The 20,538-nt window shown below is 33.1% G+C and overlaps 1 protein-coding gene across 1 annotated transcript in view; it reads right to left on the bottom strand.

Moving 5' to 3' along the window:
* Positions 1–5,759: 5,759 nt before the first annotated feature.
* Positions 5,760–20,538, bottom strand: part of LOC107446521 (protein Wnt-11b-2) — a 70,740-nt gene continuing 55,961 nt past the window's right edge. The window contains exons 4-5 of the mRNA XM_016061200.5: positions 17,325–17,617; positions 5,760–6,238 (exon numbers count right to left, since the gene is read on the bottom strand). Coding sequence (XP_015916686.1) covers positions 6,064–6,238; positions 17,325–17,617 — 468 coding nt within the window. The 3' untranslated portion in view covers positions 5,760–6,063. The remainder of the gene's footprint in view (positions 6,239–17,324; positions 17,618–20,538) is intronic.

The raw sequence follows: 20,538 nt of genomic DNA, 5'->3' as shown, positions 1-20,538 counted from the left end.
TATTTAAAATTAGATTGTTAAGAATGAGTAAAAAATTGTATACCAAAATATTGAAAATGTTTTTTTTCATTACTAAATTAAATAGAAAATAATACATTAAATGGAATAATTTTTATGTCTTAATTTAATATCTATAATAGTGCGATTCAGTAATAATAACAACTAAATCTTACTATAGATAAAAATCTCATGATGGTGTCATAGTTTTCCATCGTTGTCCATGAATTTTTATTGGCCGGAAAATCATGTGGTGGGATCCAATTTTTCCTCATTCTTTTCCATATTGTTTTGGTTGTAATCATCATAAAATTAAATAAAGTCAGAATGGTATTGTTTTTCTAAAATTATTTTTGTATCTCTAATTTAAAGTTACTCCTATTATTTAAAGTTACTCCTATTATTTAAAGTTACTCCTATTATTTAAAGTTACTCCTATTATTTCAATTCAGGAGTTTAAAACTAAGATAATTGTTTTTTTGAATGTAATTTCTGTGCTACATTTTAAAATAAGGTTATTTGAAAAGGTGGTCTAATCTTATTAACCATTTTGCAATTATTATTTTTGTGCAAATAACAGTAATATACTATTGTAGAGCCACGATGGCTCAGGGTATCGAGCGTTCTCCTTTCAATGATTAGAACGGGTTTCAAATCCCAGCGATGGCTGGTGGATATGAATCCACGTTCGGCTTGCACCGACCACAGTACTGATGTGAAATACCCCAGTGCTGATTGTGCTCCGGAAAAAATCCGGATTTCCGGATTTTTTGCTAACAGTGATCCGAAAGTTTCCGGAGATCGAAGGTCCAGACGTTTCGAAAAATCATTGATCACAGAAGTTTCCGGAAATCAAATTTTGAAAGGCGGAACTTAAAAACACAGTTTATTTTATTCGTTTGTAAGGGAGAGCCAGATACTTTATAACCTTCAGCTACTTTATAAGCAAGCTTATATTCATGATTAATGTTCATTTTTTATCAGTAAATAGTTATTATAATCATAAACTCAAGAAAGAAAGACATATTTGTAAATTTAAATTACTTTTCCAGGTCATAGGTATGTGTAAAATTTCAAATATATTTTAAGTAAACTAAGAAATATTGAGAAAAAGGAAAAAACACATGTTTTAAATTTTTTTCAATTTAAACATTTTGTTTTTAAACTCAAGAAATTTTCCGGAATTTCGACTTGGGCTCACAATCACCCCTGAATATCCTCAGTGGTAGACGGATCATGGATTACAGTCCCTTTGCCGTCAGGCTAACGGTGGAAGGTTCTCGTGATCTTCCTCTCCATGTAATGCAAACGCGGGTTAATTCCATTAAAAATTGCTCCACGAAGGCAAATTTTCTCCTAATACTTGATCCAGGAGTTCCCTTGTCTTCTTTATTGGGTTCAAAATTACAAGGCTACGGAGTTGAACATTAGTAGTCGTAAACCCAAAAATTGGATCAGTTGTTCAACGACAGTTATAAAAAACAAATACATATATACTGTTATAAATGACAGTTAAAGGGATCTGTTAAATGATTTATACCTTAACGATCAGCTTCATGCACAATAAGATGCAAGCGAAAATAGTATTTAATTAATCCGCCCCCTAGGACTTAATAATGTATCAGATTCTTAAAAAAAAATCTATTTAGAAACGAATTATTTTTGGAAAAACTAGTTTTTTTTAATTTTGTGGCAATTTTTTTTTGTTTTTGATATATGTATTTATTTTTTTTATCCGAAAACGTGGATATTTCTTTATCTAAATTGGCAATGCTATAGTCATCTGTATTGTTTTATTTTGTTAGTTTGTTTTAAGTAATAATTTAAGTAAGGTTAAATAGTTAGCAATACTTTAAATATTTGTTTATATTAATTTTGTTAGGTTGTCTTAAGTAATAGTTTAAGTAGTGTTAAATAATTAGTTATATGCTTAGCATTCATTTAGAATAATTATGTATTTTTATAGAAATAAAAACTTAGTTATAAAGTAATTATTTAGATCTATTTTTGAGCCTTCCTAAAATAGCTGTAGTAGTAGTAATTTATTTACGCTCCACGGGAACTGCATGATGGGAAACATCTCTGAGGATGATTACTAAAATTCCGTTTTATTATTTTATTATATATATAATTTGCTAGCCCATCGAACACTTTACAGTGGAGCAGTTTAACGAAAACTTATCCCTCGCACCCTCCTTCTCTTCACAGGCTGTGGAAAATGTCTGTAGAAATTTTAAACAATAAAAGATATATTTGCAAAATCTGATGACTTGGCAAAATAAATGAATGTTGTATAGTTAGATAAGATTAACATAAGATCTGAATGCCTGTAGTTACTTTTTAAATATGCTTACAAATTTTAAACTCAATTTTTTTTATATTTAATTTGCTCAAAATTTGTCATCTTTTTTTTTAGTTGAATTTTTTTTATTTTTTTGGAGAGTTAGTAAATAATTTATTTAAAGTTATTGTTGTAGATGTAATTTGTTAAAATAATCACAGTCAAAGCACCAGAAAGTTTTTACAAGAAGTTCAATCTTAGGAAAAATTAAAAATCCTTATTGAATTTGAAATATCATAATGTTTCAACTCTTAGATTATTTATTATTATTTTTCTAAAATTTAGGTTTAAAATTCAATGTAATGTGCCCCAGTTTTTCAACAAAAATCGCAAATATTAGATCAGTGACTTTAAAAAAATTATTCATTTCTCTTTATTTGCACAAAAACATAAAATTCTTTTAAGGGAAATTCTAAAACAAAAGTTAAAAATCAGTAAATAATGCCCTTTTTGTATTTTGTTAAAATGATTTTATAAAAAAAAAAAAAAAAAATTTTTTTAATAAAAGTTACAACTTTTTTTTGCATTGAATTTATAAGCTGGTATCATGTAAGAAATGTAATTGAAATGGAGGAAAATTTTACACAATTTGGTACTTGCAATTTGAGAAGTTAAGGTATCATGCCTAACAATGTTATTTAAATCAAATTTAATTGGATACCTGTAAGCGACGTCACGAGTGTGTGTTCAAACCTGATTGGATTCTGAATCGACAAATGCCACAATTTATCTATAGTTTGTCTACAGTAAGAACTTCCCTCGCCACAAAGTCTGAGGCCGTCTGTTGTTATAGAAACAAGAATAACTCATTTCTGGGAGGGTAGCTTCTCTTCACTCTAGGGCTAACTCTAGGGATAGTAGAGAAAGATTCCTTTTCTCTCTGGCTGACTCCAGCGAAAACCAGTCTCAGTGACCATAGTCATCGCCATGGGTCAAGAATACGTCAGTCTCAGGTATCCAATTAAGTGCATTTACCCAAAATTACTGGGTCATTATTTTCCATTGAAAAATACATGGCATTCTTTTTTGATATCTGTCACTAAAACTTTTCACTGGGAATTGCACTGAAATTGTTTAAGATTTGGAAACAAAAATAAAGGATTATCATTGACATTTTCTTGATCTACGATTTTTTTTTTTTTTTTTTTTTGGATAGTTGCCCTTGCCCTTCCGGTTTATTATATAGCTGGAAGGATTATTATACATTAAGGACTAATCAGGCTTTTAATAACAATATTCAAAATAGTTTAAATGAAAAACGCGTTTTTCCATATTTTTTAACATTTGTTTTTCCCAATTCGTGATGTCATGGCACTAACTATGTTAACAAAATTATTTACTTAATATATCAGTAATTGAAATATGAATAAGAACATCGCATATTTCTATTAGAATTTATGTTCTCATTATAAGTCCGGAAAGTTTTCAAGATGTGTGAGTTCCAACGCATATGTGATTTTGTGCCCACTAATGTCGATATCCACTCTTTTAAATATCCCGATGTCCTAAAGCTATAAAAGTGGCCATGCGTGGGATGAGACTGCCCCCTGGTGGGAAAATGTGGAGTTAGCGTTCTATTTTAAAAACGGAACGAGACAGAGGGGAGAAGTTAAATGTGGAACATTATTAAATTTGCATGAACAGAAATTTCCTTGTGAACATTAACTTTTAGAAAGACGCATAATTTTGTTTCTTAGGCTTTCATACACTATGATTTGAAAAAATGATCTTTGAACGAAGTTGTTACAAGATACCTTTATTTCCGATGCTCTAACTTCGTCTATATATTGTACAATGCAGGGGGAAAAAAACGTTACACTGAATAACTTATGACCTAATGGGCGGATCGATACGTTCTGAGACTCGATCTTTCCCAGAACTAACCTCGAATATGCTAATTAATTAGTACATACGATATTTTAAGATAAGAAATCAGACAAGAAAACAGAATTGTATCGAATGAATCTGCTTTTTTTTCAGACGGATTACGACTTCTAATCTTCAAAATATAGGGAGTCTGGGAAAAATAGTCCCAATAGTTGGTTCGGAGAGCGGTTTAAAGTATGGGACTCCTATATGTTTAATTTATTTTTTGCAAATTTCTCCATATCTCTAGAACTTTTTAAGCGAATGGAAAAACTTTCGCAAACAATTATAAAATTCGTTTAGCCAAAGAAAATTTCATGCAATAAATGACTTTTAGTAAATATTTGTTATTCTTTTTGTAATTTTATTTAATTATAGTCGAAATTTTTTTGTCTCCATGTTCTTTAAAATTCGGTTTCGCTCAATTTTTTTATTTTGCCATTTAAAATTACATTCTTTAAAAAGATCTGAAAAATTGTATACCTTGCAATTCAAAATTTGCCGACCAGGTGGCCGAGTGGTTAGCGTGCTTGACTGCGCAGCCGATGGTTGCGGTTTCGAATCCCGCTCATGGCTTGGATGTTTCTTTCTCTCTCTATTTGTTCTATGTCCTTTCTTCTGTGTGAATGTAACAGCCCTATAAACGGGTTTGTGGTTGTATGACGTGGACGGCGCTACTCCACCGCCGTGGCTTAGCCATAGGTGTTCACTGGGTAATGATGAGAGAGAAGCAATTCTGGCATTTCAGAGGCCAATGGGAAATAGACCCAAATGCCCGCCATTAACCAAAAAAAAAACCCAAAATTTTCCCTACTATTAGTAAATAAAAAAATGAATATTTACTGAAAGTTATTTTTTTGCATGGAATTATCTTTAGATAAACGAATTATATAATTGTGAGCAAAATTTTTTCGATGCGCTTAAAAAAGTTCTCAAGATATGATGACCGAACTATTGGGACCCTATTTTCGAAACTGCGGTAACCCTCTATATTATGGAGGTCAGAAATCTAATTCTATCGAAAAAGATGCATGTTTATTCAGAGAAAATGGGATTTTGCGTCTGATTTCGTAACTTAAAATATCGTCTGCTTCAATTAATTGGCATATTTGAGATCACCCCTTCGAACCATTAAGATTGAGTCCAAAACGTGAAGACCTGATCATTAGATCGAAAATTAATTTCAGTGATTTTTTAAATTTTTTTTTATTGTACATAGAAAATAAAGTTATCTTGTGATAACTTTTATTTCTACAATTTTTTTTGTCAAGTCGTGTAATATATTACTAACAAACAAATATGCAAGTTATATATACATTTTTTAAAGTATGAATGTCCACAAGGTGTCTATTTGTAGTAAATCAATACTGCTCTATAAATTTGTAATTCATTCCCCCCTATCTCGTACCGTTTTCAAGTTAGTAACGCTAACTGCGCACTTTTCACCAGATAAGCTATCAAATTTTGTGGCGCATAGCCACTATATTATTACTTGACAAGACACAATTTTTATTACTATTGCTTCAGCCATTTGAGTGTTAAGAAGGATGCGGACTTGAATGGGCACTCTGTATTTTCTTTAGAGGAAAAAAAAATATTTCTCTCCTTTCTATGAATTATTTACAATGTTTGACATTTCGTTTCAGTCAAATTTCAAGTAGTGTGCTACTGGTGAAAAATCAGATGACACTAGAGTTGTAGAAGTTCTCTTAGTCAATACTTTGTGCTGTGTTGTAACCGGGCCAAAGTAAAAACTTCACTTGAACCAAATCTCTTGCTTGAGGCTCTCTTGATCCAATCTGAAGAGCATCGATTGCGATCAATCTTTCACTTCTTAGAAGTAGGAAAAAGTTGTGGATCTAGTTACACTCCTGTGCCTGTTTCCAAGTCCTGCAAACTTCACATTTTACATAACAACACCAGTAATATTTGCATTTACATCGACTGTAGGTTTCCAATGTGAAGATGTTATAACCACGACCGCAGCACATTGAATCGCAGCTGTCCGTACCAGTTGATGTACTATTGCACAACCTACACACAAAATTAAAAATTAGTAAATATATATGTAATACAGAAATTATAAATACTTTTGTATTAATAACATTAAAACTCTTTCGTTTCCATAAAATGTCTTTGGTAAAGAATAGGTGTAGAAATTCCATTTTGGGACTTCAAGGCTGAAAACATACCATTGAATTATAATTAGATTTATATTTCAAAGCAGGAGTTATTTTTAGAATCTTGTCCGTCTTTCACTTCCATATTAGGAAGCATTAAATGATTATCGATGGTGCGTAGAGTTACAAACTATGCAGTGACTGAGCCTTTTCACCTCCAAGTCTGCGAGTATTTATTGCGAGAGCGATGGTTTTCGCATGTCACTTGCTGAATAAGGTATTCCATAAAAGGGCTGCCGGAACCATCCGGAGTTTTGTCCACACCCCCTCCCTTGTGGAGTGGGGATGTGAACTGTTATAACCACCAGCCTACCTTAAAATAAACCTTTTTATAACTTATTATGGCATACGACTGAATTATTAAAGCTGAATACAACAATGATAACAGGGATCTAGCCCTGTTATTATATAGTATATATATACAGGTATAGGACAAAATAATAGGAACACCTGTGAAAGAATGGAGTCGTTCTCGACCGTCCAATAAGCGGCGGGCACGTGTCGCAAGAATGTGTGCCACCTAGTGGTGATGAAAGGGAAGGTATGTGTCTAGCAGTTGGCAGTGTGAGATTTGCATGAGAAATATCTGTTTCTAGTAAAACGAGATTATGTCCGACCTCTCTGACCTTAAAAGAGGCACGATAATCGGAGCTCGCCTGGCTGGAGCGTCCGTGTCCAGAACAGCGAACCTTGTAGGTGTTTCAAGGACCACTGTATCAAGGACTCTGTCGGCGTACACAAAGTTGGGTAAGGTGGCTTCGGCGAGGCACAACAGCGGCAGGAAGTCGAAGTTGTCAGACCGTGATAGACGGGTGTTGAAGAGGATAGTCGCTCGAAAACGCAAGACTACATTCCCGGTGATAACATCCGAGACGAATACCTACCTTCAGAACCATGTATCCATGAAAACTATTCAACGGGAGTTGCATGCTGCTAACATTCATGGCAGAGTAGCTATTCCAAAACCGTTAGTTTCAGCGCGGAATGCTTTGAAGAGACTACAGTGGTGCCAAGACCACCTAAAATGGACACAACTGCAATGGGAACAAGTCATCTGGTCTGATAAATCCTCTTTTACACTATTCCAGCCCACCGGACGTGTGTTCGTGTGGCGAACGCCGGCAGAAGCATTTCATGTTGACTGCTTGGTTCCAACCGTGAAACATGGAGGTGGTTCGGTGATGGTGTGGGGTGCTATATCTGCCCGTGGATTGGGGCCTCTCGTTGTCTTGCAGGGGGTGGTCAAAGGGGACCATTAAAGAAGCATTCTTGCAGATCATCTTCACTCTATGCTTCATACACTCTTTCCGGGAGAACGTCCTGTGTTCCGAGATGACAGCGCCCCTGTTCACGCGTCTCACTGTGTTCAAACATGGTTAAATGAGCATAATGATGAAGTGGACCATCTAACGTGGTGTCCTCAGTCCCCTGATCTCAATATCATTGAGCCGTTGTGGGGTTTTTTGTAGAAAAAAGTTCGTGCTTGGTTTCCTCCTCCACGCACACTCTCTGAACTCGAGACAGCCCTGCAAGAGGAATGGCTGCAAATTCCAATGAACTTTGTTCAAGACCTTTATTTGTCAATCCCACGTCGAATGCAAGCTGTCATCCTGGCTGGCCACAGGATAGGGTGATCCGGGGGGCCGCCCGGAGCGCAATGATCTAGGGGCGCCAAAATGATAGTTGACAAGACTGAGAGGCGGCAGGCGGAATTTATCATTTTTATTTCTAAGCACATAATTCAAATAATATAATATATTTAAACATTAAGGCAAAATCTAGTTGAATTCAATTCAACATGACAAAACCACTCAATCCACCGCCTTTCAAGAATTGACAAGTTTTTCGGCCTGTGGCTGTACACAGGAAACAACAATTTTGAAACCAAGCGAAACAAGATCTAACAGCCCTTTTTAACTGCATATAAAAAGGAAGTAGACTTAAAACAATGCATTATTTGCCACTAGACTTCGGCTGGTGCGAAATAAAATAGTTTGTTTAATTTGTTAGTGCAAAAAAGCTTTAAAAAAGTGCTTGTGCAAATTATCCAGTGCGTTTGGCTTTTGTGAAGGTAAGTGTTTTAATTTTTAAAAACGAATAAAATCCATCAGACATAAGCCAAAAAAAGGGTGGGGGTAGATTTCAAAAATTAGAGTTTACATCAAAAAATTTCTTGTGTGGTATCATTTTTTTTTTTTTTTTGGCCAGTGGAGGTACCTACAATGAAGGGGGAATTTGGTGCTAATCGTGTGAGCTTAGATGCCCATAAATTGGCAGAGTATTTTTCATTTGTGGTAAGATTAGTCTCCATACAGAAATCAGAGTCTGAAGTTCAAGTTAATATCAATGAACATTTTTTGGGTTTTCTACCCATTGAGAGATCAACAGCTAAGGAATTGTCGGAGGTTTTGCTAGAAGAGCAAGAGAAAAATAGGCTTAAAGTAGAAAACATGCGCGGTCAAGGGTATGACAATGGTTCCAATATGAGAGGAGAAAAATCGAGAGTACAAACAAGAATCAGAAATATAAACCCCAGAGCATTTTATGTTCCATGCAGCAGCCATTCGCTAAATTTAGTTGTAAACGATATGGCAAAATCCTCGTTTGAGGCAGCCAACTTCTTCAATATTGTTCAAAAGTTATATACATTTTTTTCTTCCTCTTCTTTTTATTGGGCAATATTACGGAAATATATTGATACTTACACCCTAAAACCATTGAGTGATACGCGATGGGAAAGTCGAGTCAACTCATTAAAAGCTCTGTGGTTTCAAATTGGTCCAATTCACGATGTTTTGTACAGCATATATGAAGATTTAGAAATCGATAATATGATCAGAGACGAGGCTAGCGGATTATTAAATAATTTGAAGCAGTTCAAATGTATATGCTCTGTTGTGATCTGGTACAAAATTTTGAGTCATATTAACCCCATCACCAATTTTTGCAAACTGTAAATTTTGATATGTCACAAGCTATTGGCATGATTAGCAACTGCAAACTCTTCCTTAAAAACCTGAGATCAGATGAAACTTTTGAAAGCATCATTTTAGAAGCAATCGAGCTTGCTTCAGAGATTGACGAGGAAGCTAATTTCGAAACCACCACACCACGTCATCGTGTCAGAAGCAAAACAAGAACGTTTTTGTATGAGGCCCCGGATGAACCCGTTCAAGACCTCAATCAAAAATATAAAATATACTTTTTTTCACACTATAGATCAAGCAATAAATGCCTTGGAAACCAGATATAATTTGCTAAATACTCACAGTAATTATTTCAGCTTTTTGTATAATATTTTTGGTCTAAAAGACATGCCCAGAAATAAGCTACTGGCTCATTGCAAAGATTTGGAAGGAGTTTTAACTGATGGAAATTCGAGCGATCTTAACGCCCCATCGTAACTTTTTTTGCTTTTGTATTTCTCTTCCTTTGCAACTTTTTCCATCCATTTAACTAATTATTAGGTTTTAAACTTTGTATAGCTTCCTAATAATTGCTGCGAAAGAGTTTCATATTGTTTATATTTGTTACTGTTTATGTTTTGTTATTGTTATTAAAAATTGTTATTAAAAATTGTTTTTAATACCTTATTTTATTAAAAACAGATTATGCTCTTAAGCGAAAAAAAAAGAAAACGATTTTTTTAAACAAACGATATTATAAAATACAACTATTCGCGATCGCAACGAACTATAGGGGGCGTTGTTGTATGAGACACTTACCTGCGATTTCTATATGAACCGTCATTCAGTTACTCTGGAGACGTCGTTAATGTAGCGTGTAGCATTGCAACGTTCCTTCTTTAATGTGGCTTATTAAATTTAAAAAAGAAAAATGCTTGATCTTCTTTCTTGTACAACCGAAAACAAAATGGTATCTCTTTTTATTAGAGAAGGAACATCCAAAACACATTGGAAAAATATTTGTACATCAACAGAAAAAAATATGTATATTCTTATAAGAGTATAAATATGTATACATAATGCCCGAGAAATAGTATTACTAAATTTAATGATATAACATGAAAGGCCCATTTAAACTTTACATTCTATAGTTTTAAGAATCATATTAGTTCAAAAATTAAAATGAACAAAAAGTATACATAATTTTATGAAATTTAATTTTGTAAACAACGTTTTTTGACAACAATTTTTATCAAAAAATTTCAAGTTTCAATAAAAATCATTATTTAGAAACTAAGAAACGTAAAATAAAGAATGCTGACGAAACAAAAACAAAAAAAACAATTCTTTTTTGTCGCCATTTTTAGTGCTACGAATATTCGTCTTTAGGATTTGCCAAAAACAAAACAAGATGCAATTTTATTTTTTCAGGAGGGAAATATTTTACCGAAAAAACGAAAATGTACCAATTCCCACAACATAAAACTTTATCTTGGTAAACGTACGTTTTGGAAATGTTATTTCATTTGGAATCTTATTTATCAGAGTTCATATGGCGATATGATTGTTTTGAATCTATGCTAAACTCTATATCGGCTCATTTTCCACCGAAATCCGATTAACTATTTTGATTTTAAATAAAGTGTTTTATTTTATGAATTGTCGCAAAAATTTTAAGTGTAGATTGGCGGCACTTAAAAACCGCCAAATCTGTAGCGGCGGTGGCGTCAATATGTAAGTACCGAATTTTTATTCCTTACTTTTCTGAATCATATTATTTCAAACATTGGAATATACAAGAAGTATACATAAACACATAATGTTATACCATTTAATTTTTCAAAAGTATTTTGAGAACAATTTTTATCAAAAAATTATAAACTAAAAAACGGAAAATAAAGAATTCTTAGGATAAAAAAAACGATTTTAAGAATTCTTAACATTGAAATAAAAACTTTCATATTGTTTCTTTTTTTATTATTCTTATAGTTCTTAATCAGACGTAAAAAACCATTCTGTAGAGAACCATCATCAAATGAAAAAAAAAATATTTACAAGCAAATTTTTTATTGTAAAAATCATTGCACTTACCTGATTTGTGATTCCCAGAGAATTCCAAAATGATAAGTTTCTTGTTTGAAAACTTTATTCTCAAATAATAGATACATAGTTTATACCTTCATTACTTTTAGATAACATACTACACAGCAAAATTTTATAATTGATATGAATTTGAATATGTAGCTAAAAACAGAATAGCTGAATTCTAGTTGAACTTATTCTTTCAAAATTAAAAAAAACTTACCAAGAAAACGATTTAAATTAATTAAGAATCAGCACAAATGGCACTATTTCAAGTAACTTGGATAATTTTTTATTGTTGTTTTCCGAATTATATGGATACAGAAATATATACTATTCTATAACGAAGAAGAATATGCTATAACTATTACAATTCTGTATGTTCTGAATTCGTATTTATTCACTGGAATGACGAAAGCAATGTTGACTTCACTTTAATTCCTAATGAATTGAAGACAGAAGAAATGCATTTTACCTTAATACACACATCTGTAACAGTATCCGAAATCGGAAGTCATCAGTTGCAAGTTTGTTGATAATAGAAATTAAAAATTATTGAGGAATTTTTCTTCAAATGTTTGGCGTGTTCTGTTCCTGAAAGATTTACTAATATTCTGGAGATTTTTTTCAAGTTCTTCGGCCTTTTCCTTAGGGAAATTTTGTTTCTTATTTGCTGCTAAAAAATGGCGTCTGATTCAGTCAATGACTTTGATGGAACTAAATGAAAACGTGATAAATTAATGTCCGATATTTACAGGCTCCCGCTAGACGGCGTACTCGAGCGTTGCGATCGCGAATTCTTAAACGTTTCCAATTTTAATAAAATTAGAAATGTTGAGAAACTTTTTAAATAATAAATTGTTTTATACAAATAACTTGAAAGTTGTGGTAAACTTTTAATGCTAATTTTAGGATAGTTATTATTATTATGATATGGCGTATTCTTTTCGATTCTTTCTTTTAAATTGGTAACGATAAAACAGTTCTAAAACGCCTTGTTACTGAATTAAAAAATATTCTTAAATGAAGTCACTCTTTAACAGCCAAATAGTGCTTTTTTGCTTCCCAAGTTGAAATCGGTGTCATATTTGCGATAAAATTGGGTAATTTAAATTACTTCAGTAACTATTTCGAAATTAACAGAAGAACGTTCATTTAACATTAACTTTAAAATGCATTTACATAAAAAATTTCAGCTCAATTGGTGATTAATACTTCGGGTAGCTTTCATGTTAACTTCTAACCACCTAGAAGGTCATTGCAATTCGTGAAATAACAGGTAAGCTAATTAATTCTTCCTAATGATGAATCTTGAAGAATTACTTTCTCATTATGGTGATTAGTAATTTACTTTTCAGGAAGTATCAAATGTAAAAAAAAAAAAAAAAAAATCATGAGTTGTATTTCTCTAACGTTGAAGTATGGGCAAATTCCACGTTGACAAATCCGTTACTAGATATGGTACAATGCCATTAAATTTTCAATAATTAGAAATCTACAAACTATTATTGTAATTTATACTTCAAAACATTATATGCACTTTCATATTTTGTTCAAAAATAACAATTTTAAATTATAGACCAGCAAATCGTTAGCCCACGCTCCATTTGGTATACAAATAATATTTTCCTTACTGTTTTATATATATATATATATATATATATATATATATATATATATATATATATATATATATATATATATATATATATATATATATATATATATATATATATATATATATATATATATATATATATATATATATAGTACAAATAAATAAATAAAAAGTAAATTTTTCTTTCCTATTTTATTAAAAACTTCTTTTTATATAAAAATTATAGATGTCATTTTTTTTATAAGAAAGCAATATATTTCTTTCAAAAATTCGTGATGTTCATATTTTTACGTTAAGGGAAAATATTCGTAAGACCTATTTTGAAATTCGATTAAATATTGGGTAAGTCCCTTTTGGAGTCTGCTTCTAACTGTTTTGATAATGCTGTTTGAAATAAAACTAATAAGTTTAATCGGTTTTATTCTTAAGAGAAGAATGGAGATATTCTTTCCTACTCTTTTATAAACAAACGATTATGTGAAGAATCAAATTTTAAAAAAGGCAGATAACCTTAAAATTCGATTTCTCAGGAACTATTCGATCGATTTCTCACAAATTTTGTATTTTGTCATGTAAAAATTGTTTCAGTACAAAAATTTTCCGAATATGATTAAAAAAATTAATAAATATTTACTTAAAGTTATTTTTTGCATGCTATTATCTTTCGACAGAGAGATTTTATTATAGAGAGCAAAATTTTTCAATTCGCTTTAATAGCTTTCTAGATATAGAGATTTACGTAAAATAAAAAATTAACGTTTAGGGGTCCAAACTTAGGACCGCTCTTCCGATGAAATTATTGGGACCTACATTTCCCAGATTGCGGATACCCCATATATTTTGGGGGTTAGAAATCAGAATCCGACGGGAAAGAAAGTATATTTATTCAGGGGAAGTACTTTTTTGTGTCTGATTTCGTAACTTAAAATATCGTTTGCATTAATTAATGAGCATATTTAAGTAACCCTTATGAATTAATCCTAGAACGTGATCATCATATGAAAAGTTATTTAGGGTGGTCTGTTTTTCTATTATGCGTACTGTACATAAAAACACTTGCAACTTTTGAACTATTGACTCATGTTTAGTCTCATCTAATTCCACATAAAGAAATACATTGCCTCATGTGTTTAAATACACTGCTGGCCACCCAAATTGCAACACCAAGAAAGACAAGAGATTAGATATCACAACAAAATTCACTTTGTAGATAACATGTTGACCAAGTATCAAATGATTAAATTTATACACTTCTGCGAAGTGTGGTTCCTGCCAAAATCAGTAGCCAGAGTAGCCGCCATTGTTGGAGATCACCGTTGCCACACGTCTCGGCATTGATTCAAAGAGATTTTGGATGTGTTCTTGGGGTACATCAAACCAAGCAGCTACCACACGTTGCCAAAGTTGATCTGGTGTGACAGCTGGGGATGAAATCTGGGTCAATCGTTGAGCAATGATGGACCATATGTTTTCGATCGGCGAAAGATCCAGAGAGCGAGCTGGCCAGGGAAGCAATTCAATCTGGTGACGAAGAACCCTTGGACAATGCGTGCCACGTGTGGTCGCTCATTATCCTGTTGAAATATGGCTGTGGGCAAGCTCTGAAGGTAAGGAAGGACAATTGGCTCCAGATCCTCGAAGATGTAGCGCTGACTGTTTAAAGTACCGGCAATGCGTACTAGAGGAGTGTGAGAGTGATATCCAATACCGCCCCATGCCATAATACCCGGTGCAGGACCAGTGTGGCGGTGCACAATGCAGCTGCTCAGCATCCTCTCTCCATGGTGTCTCCAGGCTCGAATACGGCCATCGTGGTGTTGCAGATAGAAGCGTGACTCGTCAATAAAGACAATTTCAATCCATTCTGTCGTCCACATCCTTCTTTCATCGCACCATTGGCGGCGGAGACGTCTATGGTTCTGAGTCAAGGGTAGACCTCTATGCTGTAAACGGCGTCGAATGGTACGCGCAGACACTGGATGATGCGTTACAGACTAAATGTGCTGTGCTATGGTTTGTGAGGCAACTGAGCGATCAGTCACTGCCATGCACACAATTGGCCTGTCATCACGTGAAGTGGTGCACTGAGGTGGATGCAATCGAACACGTCGGTCCGTCGTTCCCTCCTGCAACCGACGATCACATATCCGCATTACAGTTGTTTGGTTTCGTCCAACACGACTACTGATTTCCCTGAAAGATAATCCACAATCTCGGTAAGCCACTATCGTTCCTCTGTCGAACTCGGATACTTGATCAGAAGATGATCGCTGTTTTCTACGAGGCATAATTGATCTTTTTTTGAAAAAACCACAGAAAAACACAATTGCCGAACTTGAAATCGTCGAAATCTCCAAGCCTTAAATAGCGCTCTGAAGTGGCGACACAGGCTCGCGTAATGTGCGTCTGCTCTGAAATTCTAATCATTTGCATATGTCACCTCCTCTAATGCATGTTGTAAGTTTCATGTTATTTGCATGCATCCTTTAGGGTGCTGTATTTACGGTGGCCAGCAGTATAGCATTGTCAGATGCGTAAATGGATTCAAGTACAAAGTATTATTTGTGTAGAAAACCCTTATAATTAGTCAACTAGTTCGATTATCCGGAATTGGTGCCATTTGATTCAGCGTAAAAAACTGCATCCTTTCCTTTTCTCCTTCTCTTCCGGTTAAAATTCTGTCGAGTGAGGTCATCATGGCCGTCTTTATGGCATGCAGGGCCCCCGGGCACAAAAATATTTCAGATCCATATAGCATGCCATAATATTTAAAAACGAACTAAGAAAACTTCACATACATAAAATAAATCATTTTTAAGATATGATGCAATGATTTTGACAAATTTAAACACGTTATGATTACGCAAAAAACTCAACTAAAGCTATGCATAGTTTTGTTTAAAAAAAATGAGATGCTAACCAGTTGTAATCCTCAACCAATAAAATAATTTTCAAAACTATGGAAGTTAATTAAAATAATTAAATTGAATAAACATAAAGGTATAAAAAATCAAAAAAAAAAATTCGAAAAGTATGAATTATTTCGTCAAACTGTTGTTAAAACATCTTTCAATGTACCTAAACTTTTCACGAATTTTTGGTTGCCTTTTTAAGTTTTCTTGGTGATAAACTATTCAAATTATTGGTGTTTGAATGATAATGAGTTACTATTTGTAGAAAAAAATGCACACTTAATACAATGTTTATTTCGAAAAATACATAAGGCAATGTTGTTCATTATTAGTTTTATTTTTAATACAACTTATAAAAATTAGGACTCTCAAGCCCCCCCCCCCCCGGGAACTGCCCGGGTGTGCCCATGCGTAAAGACGGTACTGGAGGTCATGCATATTTTTAGCATTTACTGCAAGAGGGTACTTAACAGTTTGTCGTAGGCTCCATTCTTGATTTTTCTTAATGTCCGGTTTGCATCAATTTTTGGCTGGTAGGTACTTTTTTTACGTCGCACAATGAGCTACCCGTCAATTTTTGAGTAACTCGTGTCTTTACTGTGCTAACAGATTATAGAAAGCTAGGGACAAGAAAAGGATAACTGATATTGAGTCAGTCGTAAGAATTTTAAAAGTATAAAATTCTTTTAAAAGTTAAAAAAAGTCTGGAAATTAAATATTTTAATGTTAAAGAAAAAATTATTGTTTTTTTATTCAACGTTACAAAAAATGCATTTTTATGTGGAACTAAAACATGGAAAATAACCCAACAACAAAAGTAAAAATGAGATACGTGGAAATATAGATGCTTGAAAAAAATTGTAAAGATATTATGGCCACCAATTATTTCAAACTCAGACCAAGACACAGCAAGAACAACAAGCTAAGAAGAAGGTTAAAGTGAATCGGCCACATTTTAAGAAAGCTTCTGGATACAATTCTATCAGTCGTATTGACATATGCACCAGAAGGCAAAAGAAAAAGATGAAGGCCCATGGTATTGTGAGGAAAAATTGCGAACAAAAAGAAAAAGTACAGTGGAGATGGTTCAAATATTACATAAGTACTTAAATAGGCAAAGAGTTTGTGTGCAACGTTTACGTAAGACACTAAAGGCCCCAAATAGGAAAAAATTTCGTTTAAATTGAGAAAGTACAAACCCTTGCGTAAGCACATGGGATGAGATTGTAATGTTGTCTTTAGAGAGAGGATCCAAAATCACCAAAGATATGCTTACACGAATGACATGCATTGATCATGTGGCTTTGGACGTTCAAATTTCTTTCCTGCTATGTACGCAGTGGGTTATGAGTAGCATCTGACTAGAAAACTTATTTATAAAATACAATTCTCTTAATGAAAAAAAAAAAAAAAAAATCTTACCTCCCACGAGTACCGATCGATCCAACTCTGTCATCTCTGAGACAATAGTCTGGAGACTTCGCGACGAAGATCAAGTCATTCTTTTGGTACATCGACAATTTGCCATTGGCTGGTAAAAGTTTATGTTTCGATCCGATTTGGCGCTGTTTCACCTCAGTGGCTATATAGTATTTTCTTTTCAAACGTTCTCCTATCTCTGACAGCCTCGGCAATGCTCTCCAACAAGTCTTGATATTGCAAGAGCCAGACACTCCATGACATTTACAATCAGTTTGAAGACTACTGCGGATGGCCTGTTTTGAAGAAAGGTTCCTCTATGAATTCATTATTCTCTTTCTACGAACAATACAAGAACAAAAAAAAACAAACAAGCATGGATTTTCCTTTCGGCATTTACCTTTAAAAATTAAAGTATTTGTGTTTACCATTTCATATAAAACTATAAATTTTCGTTCTGAAATATCATAGTTGTGGTTTGTGTCTTTAGAAATGCATATCGTATTACTACTAATCTTTTTTTTTTTTTTCAAGGCATTTTTCCTCATTATTGCGGTATATCTGCAGCTTTTGGAAGAACAAGATAACTAATAATGCTTTCAATTAAGTTGTAGTCAAATTTTATATTCCTACTGAACTTTTATTTTATTATTAATTTTATTATTTTAAACCGACAAACTTGGATACCAATCAGCAAAGGAGTTAAGTGCCACCAAGAAAGTCATGATACATGTAAAAGAATAAGATTTCAGACTTTCAATATTAACTTTTTATCGTAAACTTAAAAATATTAGTTAGCACAATTTTATACGGGGAGAAATCAAAATTCAGAATTTATTGATTATTTATTAGATTGATTGAATTTTATTATTGGAATTTATTATATTTTATTATTCGTATTTATTGAATTTTATTATTTATTTTTACATACTCCAGAGATTATTGTTAAAATGATTTTAAGAAGATAAATAAAGAACAACTATACATCTGCATCAAATTTTCCTTAAGCTTTGGAATTCTTAAGTGGAAACAAGCAGTGAAGTCAAAGAAGTATCTATCTATATATATATTTCTCTTACACGGCACCAAAAAAAAGCCTCATTACAACTCCCCGAATGGCAACGTTAGAAAATCGACCAATGATTGCTGCTAAAAATGTCACATGGCAAATGTCACATGAGGTGTGCTTAACATATAGCGCTTTTAAAAGCGGAAAAAATAACCAGAGTGAGCATTATCAGGTTGTTCAATTCAGATTCATGCCCTAAAAACATGATAATATTTAATTTAAACTCAATTAGGAATTAATTAGGCTGGCCTTCTCCATGACTATAAATAAGTCACAAGGTCAGACTTTTGAGAAAATCAGTTTAGTATTGACTAAACAAGTTTTTAGTCATGGACAACTTTATGTTGGCCTGTCAAGAGTTAAGTCATTTGACAGCCTTTCAGTAATTGCTCCAAGATGCCAAATCTATAATTGTGTTTATATGTGCATTGAATTTTCACGCTTTAAAATGCAGAATATTAGTGAAGCAATATTTGATAATTTATTTTGCCATGGTTTACGGCGTGAACCACATAGGATTGCGTAGCAATTCTCGGGGGTTGGCGAGCGTTAGCGAGCAGGGGGCGGAGCCTCCTAGTTTGGATATAAAGTAATATATATATATATATATATATATATATATATATATATATATATATATATATATATATATATATATATATATATATATATATATATATATATATATATAATTACAAAAAAGAAATCTAGAAGTTCGAAAATTGGTTTAAAAAAAGTAAATAAATAAAACGAAGACAAGAAAACAATACAGGGGATAAAAAAAAAGCAATAGACAATTTTGAAATTCCAGTAAATCGCTTTTGAAATGCACGTCAATCGCTGTTTTGATTTAAGATATAATTGAATTAAAAAGAAAGGAAGGAAAAAAAAACAAAACAAAGAGGCGAAAGGAAAACGAAATAGCTTCATGTAATCGCGTCCAGCAGGTAGTATACATTATTTGATTGAAAGGCTGGAGCTAGATAGAAAGCAACTCAATCCCAAAGATTTGGACAACCATTTCAAACAGGGAAGGGGAGGAAGGAAGGTACATCTTCTCACAAAACACGTGTGGTCCAAGGGGGTCAACTTCATTAGAGGTCTGAAGGCCTTGCTCTATAATTAGTGAAACTCAATAATTTAATCTGTTCAGTTTTTCGCCGCCGGCTGATTTATGTTACTTTACCGCCATGGGTGGCAACAGCGCGTGAGAGAACGGGAAAAAAGTGCTGTTCCCCATCCCAATCCCAGATCCCCCCCCCTCTCCACGCACATACCCTACCTTACGCATGGAAGGTTGCCATTTCCATGTATTGGCGTGATTTTTCTCACGTGGATTTGACGGAAAAAGGTAAGTGGTCAATTGGTGGGCAGATATCAAACCGACACCCTCTTCTCCATATTCTTCCAAGAAGGCGACTTAGCCTCCCCTCCCCCTCTTTTTAGTGATGAAGTGAAACTTCTTATTCCATTTTGCGTTTGAAGTGATCGATGAGTTCTGAAAAGATCTGAAATGATAAAATAATTATCATAGATGATAGTACTGTATTCAGATAATAAAATGTGAATTTAATCTGAGGAGTTCCTTATAATACCACGCATTGTGGATAATTTTCATGCTTTTCGGTGAAGATTTTTCCCGCAACATATAAGCTGTAATGTTTAATGCCTGGTTCTATAAATTTGATGTTAAAGATTTTGGCTATCGTAACGCGTAAATATTTAAGCTATAGGCCGGAAAAAATCTGTATATTTAGGTTGCGTCTAGTCTTAACTATCAAACTATTTTTCACTAGTTACTAGATTGCAAAAAGTATAAATTAACTGCAATGTTTTCCATTTATGTTTGACATTAAATAAACTTGATTACAAAATGATTATGATGTGTTTGAAATCGTAACTTTGAACAATCATGGAATTTTTTAAAACTCATTATAGATAAGTAATAATTTTTTTTAAACTAGTTTAAAGATAAAGTGTTATGAGTTAAAAAAAAACAAACAAACTGAAAATTCACAAACTTTGCGCACTGCGCCAAAAAAAAAAAAAAAAAAAGAAGAAGACTATCCTGAATAAATTTTTATCCAATGATCGGATCTTCTAGGGCTCAATCTTAATGGTTCGAGGGGGGGTGACCTAAAATATGCT

This window comes from Parasteatoda tepidariorum, chromosome 8 (genome assembly GCF_982258835.1).
Source record: "Parasteatoda tepidariorum strain Cologne lab strain chromosome 8, Ptep-v5.0, whole genome shotgun sequence".
In the NCBI taxonomy this organism is placed as follows: Eukaryota; Metazoa; Arthropoda; class Arachnida; order Araneae; family Theridiidae; genus Parasteatoda; species Parasteatoda tepidariorum.
The sequence above is the reverse complement of the archived record's forward strand: the minus strand, read 5'-3'. Positions and strand labels throughout refer to the sequence as shown.